General features: G+C 38.7%; 1 protein-coding gene and 17 non-coding genes across 18 annotated transcripts in view; all 18 read left to right on the forward strand.

Moving 5' to 3' along the window:
* ttll1 (tubulin tyrosine ligase-like family, member 1) overlaps window positions 1–17936 on the forward strand; it is a 43172-nt gene extending 25236 nt beyond the window's left edge. The window contains exon 10 of the mRNA XM_086269455.1: window positions 15650–17936. Coding sequence (XP_086125581.1) covers window positions 15650–15779 — 130 coding nt within the window. The 3' untranslated portion in view covers window positions 15780–17936. The remainder of the gene's footprint in view (window positions 1–15649) is intronic.
* On the forward strand, window positions 74–203 carry trnay-aua (transfer RNA tyrosine (anticodon AUA)). The gene is made up of 2 exons: window positions 74–110; window positions 169–203. It is a non-coding gene; the product is annotated as a tRNA-Tyr (tRNA).
* On the forward strand, window positions 852–981 carry trnay-aua (transfer RNA tyrosine (anticodon AUA)). Its single transcript has 2 exons — window positions 852–888; window positions 947–981. It is a non-coding gene; the product is annotated as a tRNA-Tyr (tRNA).
* Window positions 1643–1772, forward strand: trnay-aua (transfer RNA tyrosine (anticodon AUA)). The gene is made up of 2 exons: window positions 1643–1679; window positions 1738–1772. It is a non-coding gene; the product is annotated as a tRNA-Tyr (tRNA).
* trnay-aua (transfer RNA tyrosine (anticodon AUA)) lies at window positions 2126–2255 on the forward strand. The gene is made up of 2 exons: window positions 2126–2162; window positions 2221–2255. It is a non-coding gene; the product is annotated as a tRNA-Tyr (tRNA).
* trnay-aua (transfer RNA tyrosine (anticodon AUA)) lies at window positions 3695–3824 on the forward strand. Its single transcript has 2 exons — window positions 3695–3731; window positions 3790–3824. It is a non-coding gene; the product is annotated as a tRNA-Tyr (tRNA).
* Window positions 4178–4307, forward strand: trnay-aua (transfer RNA tyrosine (anticodon AUA)). Its single transcript has 2 exons — window positions 4178–4214; window positions 4273–4307. It is a non-coding gene; the product is annotated as a tRNA-Tyr (tRNA).
* Window positions 6230–6359, forward strand: trnay-aua (transfer RNA tyrosine (anticodon AUA)). Its single transcript has 2 exons — window positions 6230–6266; window positions 6325–6359. It is a non-coding gene; the product is annotated as a tRNA-Tyr (tRNA).
* On the forward strand, window positions 7021–7150 carry trnay-aua (transfer RNA tyrosine (anticodon AUA)). Its single transcript has 2 exons — window positions 7021–7057; window positions 7116–7150. It is a non-coding gene; the product is annotated as a tRNA-Tyr (tRNA).
* trnay-aua (transfer RNA tyrosine (anticodon AUA)) lies at window positions 7799–7928 on the forward strand. The gene is made up of 2 exons: window positions 7799–7835; window positions 7894–7928. It is a non-coding gene; the product is annotated as a tRNA-Tyr (tRNA).
* On the forward strand, window positions 8282–8411 carry trnay-aua (transfer RNA tyrosine (anticodon AUA)). Its single transcript has 2 exons — window positions 8282–8318; window positions 8377–8411. It is a non-coding gene; the product is annotated as a tRNA-Tyr (tRNA).
* On the forward strand, window positions 9073–9202 carry trnay-aua (transfer RNA tyrosine (anticodon AUA)). Its single transcript has 2 exons — window positions 9073–9109; window positions 9168–9202. It is a non-coding gene; the product is annotated as a tRNA-Tyr (tRNA).
* On the forward strand, window positions 10334–10463 carry trnay-aua (transfer RNA tyrosine (anticodon AUA)). Its single transcript has 2 exons — window positions 10334–10370; window positions 10429–10463. It is a non-coding gene; the product is annotated as a tRNA-Tyr (tRNA).
* trnay-aua (transfer RNA tyrosine (anticodon AUA)) lies at window positions 11595–11724 on the forward strand. The gene is made up of 2 exons: window positions 11595–11631; window positions 11690–11724. It is a non-coding gene; the product is annotated as a tRNA-Tyr (tRNA).
* On the forward strand, window positions 12386–12515 carry trnay-aua (transfer RNA tyrosine (anticodon AUA)). Its single transcript has 2 exons — window positions 12386–12422; window positions 12481–12515. It is a non-coding gene; the product is annotated as a tRNA-Tyr (tRNA).
* Window positions 12869–12998, forward strand: trnay-aua (transfer RNA tyrosine (anticodon AUA)). Its single transcript has 2 exons — window positions 12869–12905; window positions 12964–12998. It is a non-coding gene; the product is annotated as a tRNA-Tyr (tRNA).
* On the forward strand, window positions 13647–13776 carry trnay-aua (transfer RNA tyrosine (anticodon AUA)). The gene is made up of 2 exons: window positions 13647–13683; window positions 13742–13776. It is a non-coding gene; the product is annotated as a tRNA-Tyr (tRNA).
* trnac-aca (transfer RNA cysteine (anticodon ACA)) lies at window positions 13942–14071 on the forward strand. Its single transcript has 2 exons — window positions 13942–13978; window positions 14037–14071. It is a non-coding gene; the product is annotated as a tRNA-Cys (tRNA).
* Window positions 17937–18344: the final 408 nt, after the last annotated feature.

The raw sequence follows: 18344 nt of genomic DNA on the forward strand, positions 1-18344 counted from the left end.
TAAGCGACCTGTTTGATAACCAGTGCTTTGTGGATAAAATAGGTCGTCCTAATGAACTCTGTGTGTGTGTCTTCCTTCGATAGCTCAACTGGTAGAGCAGAGGACCATAACATGGATACAACGTCATATCCTTAGATAGTGGATTGGCTTGATGGCGTATCCGTGGCTATCCTCAGTCGCTGGTTCAAGTCCAGCTTGAAGGGACATGTTAGTGAAATCCTCTTTTTCTCGGATCACTGATCAGTTCATTTACTGCCTAATAGAGCTCTTTTAACTGCTGCCCCTTTTAGAGAATAGTTTTTGTCATATATTCGTGTAAAGATTTTGCTCTAGTGGAACTACTCCAGTGGGACACTGTGGGCTAGCTCCCTTTGATAGCTCAGCTGATAGAGCAGAGGACCACAACACGGATACAACGTCATATCCTTAGGTAGTGGATTGGGCTGACGGTGTATCCGTGGCTATCCTCAGTCGCTGGTTCAAGTCCAGCTTGAAGGGAGATGTTAGTGAAATCCTCTTTTCCATAGATGAGTGTCCATCTAAATTGGATTTTACTTTCTTACTTAGTTTTTAGCTCAAATCTGACTCAAACCAGAGGCTTTTAATAGTGTGTGGTGCTCAGTTTAGTAATTAAAGTCAGACCACTTCTAAATATAGGAAAATACCAGTATATGTACATATATATATGTAGAGAGAGAGAGAGATAAAACTATAGTGTAAATAAATAAATAATTAAGTATAATCTTCTGAACTTGTAATAAAAGACTGACTTTTTTTCTAAGCGACCTGTTTGATAACCAGTGCTTTGTGGATAAAATAGGTCGTCCTAATAAGAGCTGTGTGTGTGTCTTCCTTCGATAGCTCAGCTGGTAGAGCAGAGGACCATAACATGGATGCAACGTCATATCCTTAGATAGTGGATTGGGCTGACGGTGTATCTGTGGCTATCCTCAGTCGCTGGTTCAAGTCCAGCTTGAAGGGAGATGTGATTGAAGTCCTCTTTTTCTCGGATCACTGATCAGTTCATTTACTGCCTAATAGAGCTCTTTTAACTGCTGCCCCTTTTAGAGAATAGTTTTTGTCATATATTCGTGTAAAGATTTTGCTCTAGTGGAACTACTCCAGTGGGACACTGTGGGCTAACTCCCTTTGATAGCTCAGCTGATAGAGCAAAGGACCACAACATGGATACAACGTCATATCCTTAGGTAGTGGATTGGGCTGACGGTGTATCCGTGGCTATCCTTAGTCGCTGGTTCAAGTCCAGCTTGAAGGGAAATGTTAGTGAAATCCTCTTTTCCATAGAGGAGTGTCCATCTACATTGGATTTTACTTTCTAAGTAACTTTGTTACTTCAGTTTTCAGCTCAAATCTGACTCAAACCAGAGGCTTTTAATAGTGTGTGGTGCTCAGCTTATTAATTACAGTCTGACCACTTCTAAATATAGGAAAATACCAGTATATGTACATATATATATGTAGAGAGAGAGAGAGATAAAACTATAGTGTAAATAAATAAATAATTAAGTATAATCTTCTGAACTTGTAATAAAAGACTGACTTTTTTTCTAAGCCACCTGTTTGATAACCAGTGCTTTGTGGATAAAATAGGTCGTCCTAATAAGAGCTGTGTGTGTGTCTTCCTTCGATAGCTCAGCTGGTAGAGCAGAGGACCATAACATGGATACAACGTCATATCCTTAGATAGTGGATTGGGTTGACGATGTATCCGTGGCTATCCTCAGTCGCTGGTTCAAGTCCAGCTTGAAGGGAGATGTGATTGAAATCCTCTTTTCCATAGAGGAGTGTCCATCTAAATTGGATTTTACTTTCTTACTTAGTTTTTAGCTCAAATCTGACTCAAACCAGAGGCTTTTAATAGTGTGTGGTGCTCAGTTTATTAATTACAGTCTGACCACTTCTAAATATAGGAAAATACCAGTATATGTACATATATATATGTAGAGAGAGAGAGAGATAAAACTATAGTGTAAATAAATAAATAATTAAGTATAATCTTCTGAACTTGTAATAAAAGACTGACTTTTTTTCTAAGCCACCTGTTTGATAACCAGTGCTTTGTGGATAAAATAGGTCGTCCTAATGAAAGCTGTGTGTGTGTCTTCCTTCGATAGCTCAGCTGGTAGAGCAGAGGACCATAACATGGATGCAACGTCATATCCTTAGATAGTGGATTGGGTTGACGACGTATCCGTGGCTATCCTCAGTCGCTGGTTCAAGTCCAGCTTGAAGGGAGATGTGATTGAAATCCTCTTTTTCTCGGATGACTGATCAGTTCATTTACTGCCTAATAGAGCTCTTTTAACTGCTGCCCCTTTTAGAGAATAGTTTTTGTCATATATTCGTGTAAAGATTTTGCTCTAGTGGAACTACTCCAGTGGGACACTGTGGGCTAGCTCCCTTTGATAGCTCAGCTGATAGAGCAGAGGACCACAACACGGATACAACGTCATATCCTTAGATAGTGGATTGGGCTGACGGTGTATCCGTGGCTATCCTCAGTCGCTGGTTCAAGTCCAGCTTGAAGGGAGATGTTAGTGAAATCCTCTTTTCCATAGAGGAGTGTCCATCTAAATTAGATTTTACTTTCTTACTTAGTTTTTAGCTCAAATCTGACTCAAACCAGAGGCTTTTAATAGTGTGTGGTGCTCAGTTTAGTAATTAAAGTCAGACCACTTCTAAATATAGGAAAATACCAGTATATGTACATATATATATGTAGAGAGAGAGAGAGATAAAACTATAGTGTAAATAAATAAATAATTAAGTATAATCTTCTGAACTTGTAATAAAAGACTGACTTTTTTTCTAAGCGACCTGTTTGATAACCAGTGCTTTGTGGATAAAATAGGTCGTCCTAATAAGAGCTGTGTGTGTGTCTTCCTTCGATAGCTCAGCTGGTAGAGCAGAGGACCATAACATGGATGCAACGTCATATCCTTAGATAGTGGATTGGGCTGACGGTGTATCTGTGGCTATCCTCAGTCGCTGGTTCAAGTCCAGCTTGACGGGAGATGTGATTGAAATCCTCTTTTTCTCGGATCACTGATCAGTTCATTTACTGCCTAATAGAGCTCTTTTAACTGCTGCCCCTTTTAGAGAATAGTTTTTGTCATATATTCGTGTAAAGATTTTGCTCTAGTGGAACTACTCCAGTGGGACACTGTGGGCTAACTCCCTATGATAGCTCAGCTGATAGAGCAAAGGACCACAACATGGATACAACGTCATATCCTTAGGTAGTGGATTGGGCTGACGGTGTATCCGTGGCTATCCTTAGTCGCTGGTTCAAGTCCAGCTTGAAGGGAAATGTTAGTGAAATCCTCTTTTCCATAGAGGAGTGTCCATCTACATTGGATTTTACTTTCTAAGTAACTTTGTTACTTCAGTTTTCAGCTCAAATCTGACTCAAACCAGAGGCTTTTAATAGTGTGTGGTGCTCAGCTTATTAATTACAGTCTGACCACTTCTAAATATAGGAAAATACCAGTATATGTACATATATATATGTAGAGAGAGAGAGAGATAAAACTATAGTGTAAATAAATAAATAATTAAGTATAATCTTGTGAACTTGTAATAAAAGACTGACTTTTTTTCTAAGCGACCTGTTTGATAACCAGTGCTTTGTGGATAAAATAGGTCGTCCTAATAAGAGCTGTGTGTGTGTCTTCCTTCGATAGCTCAGCTGGTAGAGCAGAGGACCATAACATGGATACAACGTCATATCCTTAGATAGTGGATTGGGCTGACGGTGTATCCGTGGCTATCCTCAGTTGCTGGTTCAAGTCCAGCTTGAAGGGAGATGTTAGTGAAATCCTCTTTTCCATAGAGGAGTGTCCATCTAAATTGGATTTTACTTTCTTACTTAGTTTTTAGCTCATATCTGACTCAAACCAGAGGCTTTTAATAGTGTGTGGTGCTCAGTTTAGTAATTAAAGTCAGACCACTTCTAAATATAGGAAAATACCAGTATATGTACATATATATATGTAGAGAGAGAGAGAGATAAAACTATAGTGTAAATAAATAAATAATTAAGTATAATCTTCTGAACTTGTAATAAAAGACTGACTTTTTTTCTAAGCGACCTGTTTGATAACCAGTGCTTTGTGGATAAAATAGGTCGTCCTAATGAACTCTGTGTGTGTGTCTTCCTTCGATAGCTCAACTGGTAGAGCAGAGGACCATAACATGGATACAACGTCATATCCTTAGATAGTGGATTGGCTTGATGGCGTATCCGTGGCTATCCTCAGTCGCTGGTTCAAGTCCAGCTTGAAGGGACATGTTAGTGAAATCCTCTTTTTCTCGGATCACTGATCAGTTCATTTACTGCCTAATAGAGCTCTTTTAACTGCTGCCCCTTTTAGAGAATAGTTTTTGTCATATATTCGTGTAAAGATTTTGCTCTAGTGGAACTACTCCAGTGGGACACTGTGGGCTAGCTCCCTTTGATAGCTCAGCTGATAGAGCAGAGTACCACAACACGGATACAACGTCATATCCTTAGATAGTGGATTGGGCTGACGGTGTATCCGTGGCTATCCTTAGTCGCTGGTTCAAGTCCAGCTTGAAGGGAGATGTTAGTGAAATCCTCTTTTCCATAGATGAGTGTCCATCTAAATTGGATTTTACTTTCTTACTTAGTTTTTAGCTCAAATCTGACTCAAACCAGAGGCTTTTAATAGTGTGTGGTGCTCAGTTTAGTAATTAAAGTCAGACCACTTCTAAATATAGGAAAATACCATTATATGTACATATATATATGTAGAGAGAGAGAGAGATAAAACTATAGTGTAAATAAATAAATAATTAAGTATAATCTTCTGAACTTGTAATAAAAGACTGACTTTTTTTCTAAGTGACCTGTTTGATAACCAGTGCTTTGTGGATAAAATAGGTCGTCCTAATGAACTCTGTGTGTGTGGCTTCCTTCGATAGCTCAGCTGGTAGAGCAGAGTACCATAACATGGATGCAACGTCATATCCTTAGATAGTGGATTGGGCTGACGGTGTATCCGTGGCTATCCTCAGTCGCTGGTTCAAGTCCAGCTTGAAGGGAGATGTGATTGAAATCCTCTTTTTCTCGGATGACTGATCAGTTCATTTACTGCCTAATAGAGCTCTTTTAACTGCTGCCCTTTTTAGAGAATTGTTTTTGTCATATATTCGTGTAAAGATTTTGCTCTAGTGGAACTACTCCAGTGGGACACTGTGGGCTAGCTCCCTATGATAGCTCAGCTGATAGAGCAGAGTACCACAACATGGATACAACGTCATATCCTTAGGTAGTGGATTGGGCTGACGGTGTATCCGTGGCTATCCTTAGTCGCTGGTTCAAGTCCAGCTTGAAGGGAAATGTTAGTGAAATCCTCTTTTCCATAGAGGAGTGTCCATCTACATTGGATTTTACTTTCTAAGTAACTTTGTTACTTCAGTTTTCAGCTCAAATCTGACTCAAACCAGAGGCTTTTAATAGTGTGTGGTGCTCAGCTTATTAATTACAGTCTGACCACTTCTAAATATAGGAAAATACCAGTATATGTACATATATATATGTAGAGAGAGAGAGAGATAAAACTATAGTGTAAATAAATAAATAATTAAGTATAATCTTCTGAACTTGTAATAAAAGACTGACTTTTTTTCTAAGCGACCTGTTTGATAACCAGTGCTTTGTGGATAAAATAGGTCGTCCTAATAAGAGCTGTGTGTGTGTCTTCCTTCGATAGCTCAGCTGGTAGAGCAGAGGACCATAACATGGATACAACGTCATATCCTTAGATAGTGGATTGGGTTGACGACGTATCCGTGGCTATCCTCAGTCTCTGGTTCAAGTCCAGCTTGAAGGGAGATGTTAGTGAAATCCTCTTTTCCATAGAGGAGTGTCCATCTAAATTGGATTTTACTTTCTTACTTAGTTTTTAGCTCATATCTGACTCAAACCAGAGGCTTTTAATAGTGTGTGGTGCTCAGTTTAGTAATTAAAGTCAGACCACTTCTAAATATAGGAAAATACCAGTATATGTACATATATATATGTAGAGAGAGAGAGAGATAAAACTATAGTGTAAATAAATAAATAATTAAGTATAATCTTCTGAACTTGTAATAAAAGACTGACTTTTTTTCTAAGCCACCTGTTTGATAACCAGTGCTTTGTGGATAAAATAGGTCGTCCTAATGAAAGCTGTGTGTGTGTCTTCCTTCGATAGCTCAGCTGGTAGAGCAGAGGACCATAACATGGATGCAACGTCATATCCTTAGATAGTGGATTGGGTTGACGACGTATCCGTGGCTATCCTCAGTCGCTGGTTCAAGTCCAGCTTGAAGGGAGATGTGATTGAAATCCTCTTTTTCTCGGATGACTGATCAGTTCATTTACTGCCTAATAGAGCTCTTTTAACTGCTGCCCCTTTTAGAGAATAGTTTTTGTCATATAGTCGTGTAAAGATTTTGCTCTAGTGGAACTACTCCAGTGGGACACTGTGGGCTAGCTCCCTTTGATAGCTCAGCTGGTAGAGCAGAGGACCACAACATGGATACAACGTCATATCCTTAGGTAGTGGATTGGGCTGACGTCGTATCCGTGGCTATCCTTAGTCGCTGGTTCTAGTCCAGCTTGAAGGGAGATGTTAGTGAAATCCTCTTTTCCATAGAGGAGTGTCCATCCACATTGGATTTTACTTTCTAAGTAACTTTGTTACTTCAGTTTTCAGCTCAAATCTGACTCAAACCAGAGGCTTTTAATAGTGTGTGGTGCTCAGCTTATTAATTACAGTCTGACCACTTCTAAATATAGGAAAATACCAGTATATGTACATATATATATGTAAAGAGAGAGAGAGATAAAACTATAGTGTAAATAAATAAATAATTAAGTATAATCTTCTGAACTTGTAATAAAAGACTGACTTTTTTTCTAAGCGACCTGTTTGATAACCAGTGCTTTGTGGATAAAATAGGTCCTCCTAATGAACTCTGTGTGTGTGTCTTCCTTCGATAGCTCAGCTGGTAGAGCAGAGGACCATAACATGGATACAACGTCATATCCTTAGATAGTGGATTGGCTTGATGGCGTATCCGTGGCTATCCTCAGTCGCTGGTTCAAGTCCAGCTTGAAGGGACATGTTAGTGAAATCCTCTTTTTCTCGGATCACTGATCAGTTCATTTACTGCCTAATAGAGCTCTTTTAACTGCTGCCCCTTTTAGAGAATAGTTTTTGTCATATATTCGTGTAAAGATTTTTCTCTAGTGGAACTACTCCAGTGGGACACTGTGGGCTAGCTCCCTTTGATAGCTCAGCTGATAGAGCAGAGGACCACAACACGGATACAACGTCATATCCTTAGATAGTGGATTGGGCTGACGGTGTATCCGTGGCTATCCTTAGTCGCTGGTTCAAGTCCAGCTTGAAGGGAGATGTTAGTGAAATCCACTTTTCCATAGAGGAGTGTCCATCTAAATTGGATTTTACTTTCTTACTTAGTTTTTAGCTCAAATCTGACTCAAACCAGAGGCTTTTAATAGTGTGTGGTGCTCAGTTTAGTAATTAAAGTCAGACCACTTCTAAATATAGGAAAATACCAGTATATGTACATATATATATGTAGAGAGAGAGAGAGATAAAACTATAGTGTAAATAAATAAATAATTAAGTATAATCTTCTGAACTTGTAATAAAAGACTGACTTTTTTTCTAAGCGACCTGTTTGATAACCAGTGCTTTGTGGATAAAATAGGTCGTCCTAATAAGAGCTGTGTGTGTGTCTTCCTTCGATAGCTCAGCTGGTAGAGCAGAGGACCATAACATGGATACAACGTCATATCCTTAGATAGTGGATTGGGTTGACGACGTATCCGTGGCTATCCTCAGTCGCTGGTTCAAGTCCAGCTTGAAGGGAGATGTTAGTGAAATCCTCTTTTCCATAGAGGAGTGTCCATCTAAATTGGATTTTACTTTCTTACTTAGTTTTTAGCTCAAATCTGACTCAAACCAGAGGCTTTTAATAGTGTGTGGTGCTCAGTTTAGTAATTAAAGTCAGACCACTTCTAAATATAGGAAAATACCAGTATATGTACATATATATATGTAGAGAGAGAGAGAGATAAAACTATAGTGTAAATAAATAAATAATTAAGTATAATCTTCTGAACTTGTAATAAAAGACTGACTTTTTTTCTAAGCCACCTGTTTGATAACCAGTGCTTTGTGGATAAAATAGGTCGTCCTAATGAAAGCTGTGTGTGTGTCTTCCTTCGATAGCTCAGCTGGTAGAGCAGAGGACCATAACATGGATGCAACGTCATATCCTTAGATAGTGGATTGGGTTGACGACGTATCCGTGGCTATCCTCAGTCGCTGGTTCAAGTCCAGCTTGAAGGGAGATGTGATTGAAATCCTCTTTTTCTCGGATGACTGATCAGTTCATTTACTGCCTAATAGAGCTCTTTTAACTGCTGCCCCTTTTAGAGAATAGTTTTTGTCATATATTCGTGTAAAGATTTTGCTCTAGTGGAACTACTCCAGTGGGACACTGTGGGCTAACTCCCTATGATAGCTCAGCTGATAGAGCAAAGGACCACAACATGGATACAACGTCATATCCTTAGGTAGTGGATTGGGCTGACGGTGTATCCGTGGCTATCCTTAGTCGCTGGTTCAAGTCCAGCTTGAAGGGAAATGTTAGTGAAATCCTCTTTTCCATAGAGGAGTGTCCATCTACATTGGATTTTACTTTCTAAGTAACTTTGTTACTTCAGTTTTCAGCTCAAATCTGACTCAAACCAGAGGCTTTTAATAGTGTGTGGTGCTCAGCTTATTAATTACAGTCTGACCACTTCTAAATATAGGAAAATACCAGTATATGTACATATATATATGTAGAGAGAGAGAGAGATAAAACTATAGTGTAAATAAATAAATAATTAAGTATAATCTTCTGAACTTGTAATAAAAGACTGACTTTTTTTCTAAGCCACCTGTTTGATAACCAGTGCTTTGTGGATAAAATAGGTCGTCCTAATAAGAGCTGTGTGTGTGTCTTCCTTCGATAGCTCAGCTGGTAGAGCAGAGGACCATAACATGGATACAACGTCATATCCTTAGATAGTGGATTGGGTTGACGACGTATCCGTGGCTATCCTCAGTCGCTGGTTCAAGTCCAGCTTGAAGGGAGATGTTAGTGAAATCCTCTTTTCCATAGAGGAGTGTCCATCTAAATTGGATTTTACTTTCTTACTTAGTTTTTAGCTCATATCTGACTCAAACCAGAAGCTTTTAATAGTGTGTGGTGCTCAGTTTAGTAATTAAAGTCAGACCACTTCTAAATATAGGAAAATACCAGTATATGTACATATATATATGTAGAGAGAGAGAGAGATAAAACTATAGTGTAAATAAATAAATAATTAAGTATAATCTTCTGAACTTGTAATAAAAGACTGACTTTTTTTCTAAGTGACCTGTTTGATAACCAGTGCTTTGTGGATAAAATAGGTCGTCCTAATGAACTCTGTGTGTGTGGCTTCCTTCGATAGCTCAGCTGGTAGAGCAGAGTACCATAACATGGATGCAACGTCATATCCTTAGATAGTGGATTGGGCTGACGGTGTATCCGTGGCTATCCTCAGTCGCTGGTTCAAGTCCAGCTTGAAGGGAGATGTGATTGAAATCCTCTTTTTCTCGGATGACTGATCAGTTCATTTACTGCCTAATAGAGCTCTTTTAACTGCTGCCCTTTTTAGAGAATTGTTTTTGTCATATATTCGTGTAAAGATTTTGCTCTAGTGGAACTACTCCAGTGGGACGCTGTGGGCTAGCTCCCTATGATAGCTCAGCTGATAGAGCAGAGTACCACAACATGGATACAACGTCATATCATTAGGTAGTGGATTGGGCTGACGGTGTATCCGTGGCTATCCTTAGTCGCTGGTTCAAGTCCAGCTTGAAGGGAGATGTTAGTGAAATCCTCTTTTCCATAGATGAGTGTCCATCTAAATTGGATTTTACTTTCTTACTTAGTTTTTAGCTCAAATCTGACTCAAACCAGAGGCTTTTAATAGTGTGTGGTGCTCAGTTTAGTAATTAAAGTCAGACCACTTCTAAATATAGGAAAATACCAGTATATGTACATATATATATGTAGAGAGAGAGAGAGATAAAACTATAGTGTAAATAAATAAATAATTAAGTATAATCTTCTGAACTTGTAATAAAAGACTGACTTTTTTTCTAAGCCACCTGTTTGATAACCAGTGCTTTGTGGATAAAATAGGTCCTCCTAATGAACGCTGTGTGTGTGTCTTCCTTCGATAGCTCAACTGGTAGAGCAGAGGACCATAACATGGATACAACGTCATATCCTTAGATAGTGGATTGGCTTGATGGCGTATCCGTGGCTATCCTCAGTCGCTGGTTCAAGTCCAGCTTGAAGGGACATGTTAGTGAAATCCTCTTTTTCTCGGATCACTGATCAGTTCATTTACTGCCTAATAGAGCTCTTTTAACTGCTGCCCCTTTTAGAGAATAGTTTTTGTCATATATTCGTGTAAAGATTTTTCTCTAGTGGAACTACTCCAGTGGGACACTGTGGGCTAGCTCCCTTTGATAGCTCAGCTGATAGAGCAGAGGACCACAACACGGATACAACGTCATATCCTTAGATAGTGGATTGGGCTGACGGTGTATCCGTGGCTATCCTTAGTCGCTGGTTCAAGTCCAGCTTGAAGGGAGATGTTAGTGAAATCCACTTTTCCATAGAGGAGTGTCCATCTAAATTGGATTTTACTTTCTTACTTAGTTTTTAGCTCAAATCTGACTCAAACCAGAGGCTTTTAATAGTGTGTGGTGCTTAGTTTAGTAATTAAAGTCAGACCACTTCTAAATATAGGAAAATACCAGTATATGTACATATATATATGTAGAGAGAGAGAGAGATAAAACTATAGTGTAAATAAATAAATAATTAAGTATAATCTTCTGAACTTGTAATAAAAGACTGACTTTTTTTCTAAGCGACCTGTTTGATAACCAGTGCTTTGTGGATAAAATAGGTCGTCCTAATAAGAGCTGTGTGTGTGTCTTCCTTGGATAGCTCAGCTGGTAGAGCAGAGGACCATAACATGGATACAACGTCATATCCTTAGATAGTGGATTGGGTTGACGACGTATCCGTGGCTATCCTCAGTCTCTGGTTCAAGTCCAGCTTGAAGGGAGATGTTAGTGAAATCCTCTTTTCCATAGAGGAGTGTCCATCTAAATTAGATTTTACTTTCTTACTTAGTTTTTAGCTCAAATCTGACTCAAACCAGAGGCTTTTAATAGTGTGTGGTGCTCAGTTTAGTAATTAAAGTCAGACCACTTCTAAATATAGGAAAATACCAGTATATGTACATATATATATGTAGAGAGAGAGAGAGATAAAACTATAGTGTAAATAAATAAATAATTAAGTATAATCTTCTGAACTTGTAATAAAAGACTGACTTTTTTTCTAAGCCACCTGTTTGATAACCAGTGCTTTGTGGATAAAATAGGTCGTCCTAATGAACGCTGTGTGTGTGTCTTCCTTCGATAGCTCAGCTGGTAGAGCAGAGGACCATAACATGGATGCAACGTCATATCCTTAGATAGTGGATTGGGCTGACGGTGTATCTGTGGCTATCCTCAGTCGCTGGTTCAAGTCCAGCTTGAAGGGAGATGTGATTGAAATCCTCTTTTTCTCGGATGACTGATCAGTTCATTTACTGCCTAATAGAGCTCTTTTAACTGCTGCCCCTTTTAGAGAATAGTTTTTGTCATATATTCGTGTAAAGATTTTGCTCTAGTGGAACTACTCCAGTGGGACACTGTGGGCTAACTCCCTATGATAGCTCAGCTGATAGAGCAAAGGACCACAACATGGATACAACGTCATATCCTTAGGTAGTGGATTGGGCTGACGGTGTATCCGTGGCTATCCTTAGTCGCTGGTTCAAGTCCAGCTTGAAGGGAAATGTTAGTGAAATCCTCTTTTCCATAGAGGAGTGTCCATCTACATTGGATTTTACTTTCTAAGTAACTTTGTTACTTCAGTTTTCAGCTCAAATCTGACTCAAACCAGAGGCTTTTAATAGTGTGTGGTGCTCAGCTTATTAATTACAGTCTGACCACTTCTAAATATAGGAAAATACCAGTATATGTACATATATATATGTAAAGAGAGAGAGAGATAAAACTATAGTGTAAATAAATAAATAATTAAGTATAATCTTCTGAACTTGTAATAAAAGACTGACTTTTTTTCTAAGCCACCTGTTTGATAACCAGTGCTTTGTGGATAAAATAGGTCGTCCTAATAAGAGCTGTGTGTGTGTCTTCCTTCGATAGCTCAGCTGGTAGAGCAGAGGACCATAACATGGATACAACGTCATATCCTTAGATAGTGGATTGGGTTGACGACGTATCCGTGGCTATCCTCAGTCGCTGGTTCAAGTCCAGCTTGAAGGGAGATGTTTGTGAAATCCTCTTTTCCATAGAGGAGTGTCCATCTAAATTGGATTTTACTTTCTTACTTAGTTTTTAGCTCAAATCTGACTCAAACCAGAGGCTTTTAATAGTGTGTGGTGCTCAGTTTAGTAATTAAAGTCAGACCACTTCTAAATATAGGAAAATACCAGTATATGTACATATATATATGTAGAGAGAGAGAGAGATAAAACTATAGTGTAAATAAATAAATAATTAAGTATAATCTTCTGAACTTGTAATAAAAGACTGACTTTTTTTCTAAGCCACCTGTTTGATAACCAGTGCTTTGTGGATAAAATAGGTCGTCCTAATGAACGCTGTGTGTGTGTCTTCCTTCGATAGCTCAACTGGTAGAGCAGAGGACCATAACATGGATACAACGTCATATCCTTAGATAGTGGATTGGCTTGATGGCGTATCCGTGGCTATCCTCAGTCGCTGGTTCAAGTCCAGCTTGAAGGGAGATGTTAGTGAAATCCTCTTTTTCTCGGATGACTGATCAGTTCATTTACTGCCTAATAGAGCTCTTTTAACTGCTGCCCCTTTTAGAGAATAGTTTTTGTCATATATTCGTGTAAAGATTTTGCTCTAGTGGAACTACTCCAGTGGGACACTGTGGGCTAGCTCCCTATGATAGCTCAGCTGATAGAGCAGAGGACCACAACATGGATACAACGTCATATCCTTAGGTAGTGGATTGGGCTGACGGTGTATCCGTGGCTATCCTTAGTCGCTGGTTCAAGTCCAGCTTGAAGGGAGATGTTTGTGAAATCCTCTTTTCCATAGAGGAGTGTCCATCTAAATTGGATTTTACTTTCTTACTTAGTTTTTAGCTCAAATCTGACTCAAACCAGAGGCTTTTAATAGTCTGTGGTGCTCAGTTTATTAATTACAGTCTGACCACTTCTAAATATAGGAAAATACCAGTATATGTACATATATATATGTAGAGAGAGAGAGAGATAAAACTATAGTGTAAATAAATAAATAATTAAGTATAATCTTCTGAACTTGTAATAAAAGACTGACTTTTTTTCTAAGCGACCTGTTTGATAACCAGTGCTTTGTGGATAAAATAGGTCATCCTAATGAACGCTGTGTGTGTGTCTTCCTTCGATAGCTCAGCTGGTAGAGCAGAGGACCATAACATGGATGCAACGTCATATCCTTAGATAGTGGATTGGGTTGACGACGTATCCGTGGCTATCCTCAGTCGCTGGTTCAAGTCCAGCTTGAAGGGACATGTTAGTGAAATCCTCTTTTTCTCGGATCACTGATCAGTTCATTTACTGCCTAATAGAGCTCTTTTAACTGCTGCCCCTTTTAGAGAATAGTTTTTGTCATATATTCGTGTAAAGATTTTGCTCTAGTGGAACTACTCCAGTGGGACACTGTGGGCTAGCTCCCTTTGATAGCTCAGCTGGTAGAGCAGAGGACCACAACATGGATACAACGTCATATCCTTAGGTAGTGGATTGGGCTGACGGTGTATCCGTGGCTATCCTCAGTCGCTGGTTCAAGTCCAGCTTGAAGGGAGATGTGATTGAAATCCTCTTTTCCATAGAGGAGTGTCCATCTCTTTTTCTCGGATCACTGATCAGTTCATTTACTGCCTAATAGAGCCCTTTTAACTGCTGCCCTTTTTAGAGAATTGTGCTTGTCATATATTCGTGTAAAGATTTTGCTCTAGTGGAACTCCTCCAGTGGGACACTGTGGACTGGCTTCCTTCGATAGCTCTCTTGGTAGAGCGCTGGACTAACATGGGAAGCTTTAGGTCACTGGTTTAAACCTGCATCAAAGGAGGCTGTTGATTTAACTAATGGATATCTAGATAGATGTTTACATGAATGTTAACTCCATATTTCACTCTTTGGTATTAAATATTTATTTAACAGAATGTATTTGCACACCTTGAATCCCATTACATAAGCAGAACTCCACTGGAATATCTGTTTGGTACTGCTTAACTAGTCAACATACTGTATGCAGCATTGAGCCCATAGCTTATACTCATTAACTACTTGTTATGTGTAGTTAATACATATAATTAACACACATATTAACACATGATTTTGTAGTCAATCATGAATGTTGGTGACTTTTGATGGACCAGTGTTTGTGAATAAAATAGGTCGTCCTAATGAGCTATGTGTGTGTGGCTTGCTTCAATAGCTCAGTTGGTAGACCAGAGGACCATAACATGGTCATTAAGTCATAATCTTAGGTAGTAGATTATGCTGGCGTTGTATCCTTAGTTGCTGGTTCAAATCCAGCTCGAAGGAAAATGTTAGCAAAGCCGTGAAATTTTCTTTTCAGTTCCACTACTGTGATTTTTAACTACTGAACTTTTTGCTGAATCGTGCTTATCATATAATCATGTTAAGATGTTGTTTTAGTGCGACTACTTCAGTGGGGCATTGCACAGGGTTTGCCTTCGTTAGCTCAGTTGGTATTATGCAGGATTGTAGTGGGTTACTTGTAAATTTTTACGCAACTGGTTAAAGTCTTGCTTGAAGGAACCCTTTTTGTTATTATTAACTAGTCAAGACACGGTTTACTGCAATAAGCCTATACTACTACTCCTGACACACCACAACATCAAGCCCACTCAAAATAATTTCTTCCCATGAATTCCTGTGAACCAGTGGAAAATACCAGCTTTATGTCTTTATATGTCTGAATTTCTTCCATTTTTTTCATTACAAATTTCACAAGAGCATTTTAGAAGTGGAGGTTTACTCCGTATAAGGTCTTTTATTTTGAAAGCTGAGCAGCTTCTTTATTCTGTTCCTGTGTCTGACTTTCTGCCCTCTTCTTCTGCTCTGCAGTTATCTGTAAAAAACAAAACAAAACCAAAAAACAGTATCAGTGTCTGGGCTTGTCAAACATAATAAGACCAAATAAACCAAACTTAAGAAGGTAATTATGCCAGTTTTGAACCTATGGAATTTATCTAAACACTCACTACAATCCTCTGCTCTTCCAGCTGAGCCATCAGAGTGATGCTGCATAGAGTTTCAAATACAGCTGTTGTGCACAATACGGGGGTGTTGTTTCAGGAAATCCCTTTGCTTACACATTCACTGAACATCCACTGTTTCTGTGTCATCAGGTATGACGAAGAGCAGGCGCAGAGCGAGAATGCTGAGCGTGACCTGCGGAGCCGTTCCGGTCAGTCACTTGGGTCAAAGGGCACCAAGGGGAGTGCAGGCGTTCGCCCTACTGCCGCCACCTGGAAGTGAAGCGATAATTTTTCCCTAAAATTTACTTCCTGTACAACACTCCAGGGACCTTCTGTGGTGAACCACTTGGACTTCTTTTGTTTTTTTAGCACATTGGACAGATGCTCCCTCCGTCCAGATTTCACTGACTGTGGCACAGGGAGCAATGGCACTGCTGCTCAGTGGAGAAAAATCTGCTATGTGCTCACATTGAGAAGGTTGAAAAGCTTGTGTTTGTCACTGTTTATATGAATGTAAAACAAAATAAGTGGAACTGACAGTGCTCTGACAGGTTTAAGGTCAAATCAAGTAGGTCAAATATCACATACAGCAGCGGTTTCCACAATTAAGACAAGTGCTGATGAAATCTTCGGAGATGGACATGAAGGATTACTATGCATGACATTGGATTGCTGACACTTTAACTTGACCTTCCACACCGGTGCTAATGAGAACATACACTGTATGGTAATGAAGTGGTATAAAGTTATCAAATAGAAGTGATTTAAAGATTTAATTTATTAAAAGGCAGTCGATAGGCAGAATTAGCAGTACTAAATGTTAACAGACTTTATTAATTTTTTGTACGTTCATTATCAGTATTTTTTGCGGGGTTTTGATGATTGTATTCCTCTTGCACTTTATTTCTTTACATGTGCTTTAAAAAGTATGTCTCATTTCGAGTCTGACCCGTTGTCACATCTGCTGAAAATTTAAATGCTAATTATATGTGTTGGGATGTTTTCTTATTGCCTGCTCATTTCCTTCAACTACTAAAAAACTGAAACACTGATGAAGAGTTATCGTCCATCTTTCTGATAACTGGATTTGGGGCTAAATGATATTGGCGACAAGCTGAGAAATAAATCTTGGTCTTTTAAAATAAAGTTACAAAACTCCCTCTTACCTTACTGATTCTGTTTTGGGCTGCTGCTAACATTTTTTCTGTAATTTTTTACTTTTTCCATGAATTCACTAATGACTTTGCCTGTGAAATGATATAAGATGTATTAAAATGAATTACAGAAGGTGTAACTTGAAAAGGTTTTCAAAAGTTCTGCATTTATTACTACTTCCACTTCTAATTCAAGCCAACAATCAGGAGTATTATCCATGATCATTTTCTCCAAATAGCAACGAAAAGACAGTGAAAGGGTTTAGAGAATAGTGTCTGCCATCAAATTGTGATTAAACAAGGTTGAAACAGTATGATTCAGCTCTGTCCTGACACAGTGTCCTTTGTGCTGTTTTCTGTGTAATTAAATGCTGCTTTTCTTTAGTTGCATTATTTGTGCGGAGTCATGATTTGAAATAACAAGCTGTGTAAAAAAAGTACACCTTTCTTTACTTTACTAAATTCATTCTGTTTAAATAAAAAGCTGTCAGGTTACTGTTAGGGGGAGGGTTGTAGTCTTTGTTGAAAATAAATGTGTAATCTAGAGAATAATCAGAGGTCAAGCCTTCAAAAAGCCTAAGACCTATATGTTCTTGCTGTTGCCACAGCAGCAAAGCAGGTCTCTGCATGGTACTGTTTTTTGGTTATCAGCAGGTTGTCAAGTGGTGTAAGCTGTACATGCTGTGGCCTGTGATTTCTGACTGAAGTCCCCAAAGTAAACACTCTGTTTTTACGAACCAAATTTAAATTTAGAAACCAAATTTACTGGGAGGTTAGGTTCCCACGGCTGCTTGTCTTTAACCCCTTTACAAACTTTTGTGAACAATACATGAACAGAAACTCCTTTAAATGTTTTTTGCTTTTATATTTCAATAAAATATCGTACTGTTGATGCGCTGATAAACAGTTATGGTTGCAATTTGTCAATTTGTGTGTATTGACCCTTCAACAATAAGAGCAGTCAGTTTATTTGCATGTCATATGTCATCTGCTGGTGTGAAAGAAATCTATTGTTCATTGGAAAGTGACCATTGCACATCTCTGTTAATCATATCTTAGCTCAAGTTACAGAATTAGTCAATGGGCTTTACATGTGTTATTTTGGTGGAAGCACAAGGCGGTTATAACTTCCTATTTCTGAAAAGCCATCTGTGGTTGTTTATTTTTTTTAATCATCTTTCATTGATAATATTTTCTCACGGATTCATTATCTGAATAAATATTTGTAAGAGGATGAAAAAAACATGCCTCCTCCGATTCCACAGTGTACTTTCTGATTTTCAGAGGAGAATTTGTGTCATTCTGTTGCTGATTCATTTTAATAAAAAAAAAAAACATGGATATCGTCAGCAGCGATACATAGGAACAGAGGCCAGCAGCACCCAGTTCTCATATCTGGTGAGATTTAATTAGAGTCCCCCCCCCAAAATTACCCCAAACAGCAGTAGATGTGCTATATTGTTGGCTCTTTGTACCTCCGTATCTATTGTTTTCAGATGACATGGTCTGGAGCGCCACAGACCTCACAGTGGGAACTACTAACTTTTCATAAATAGTAATCTAAAAAAGTTTTCTGGGGAATGTGACGTCAGAATGCGCGTCTCGCTCGTTTGCATAAGAAAATCTATCTTGACTAGTCCAGCATCGGAAGTCATGTGATTTCAAAATAAAGTGTGTGACACCGAGAATAT

The sequence above is a fragment of the Aulonocara sp. 'chitande type north' Nkhata Bay genome, linkage group LG17 (assembly GCF_057382095.1).
Source record: "Aulonocara sp. 'chitande type north' Nkhata Bay isolate Kocher_YH1m ecotype deep benthic linkage group LG17, A_spYH_male_GT1.1, whole genome shotgun sequence".
Lineage (NCBI taxonomy): Eukaryota > Metazoa > Chordata > Actinopteri > Cichliformes > Cichlidae > Aulonocara > Aulonocara sp. 'chitande type north' Nkhata Bay.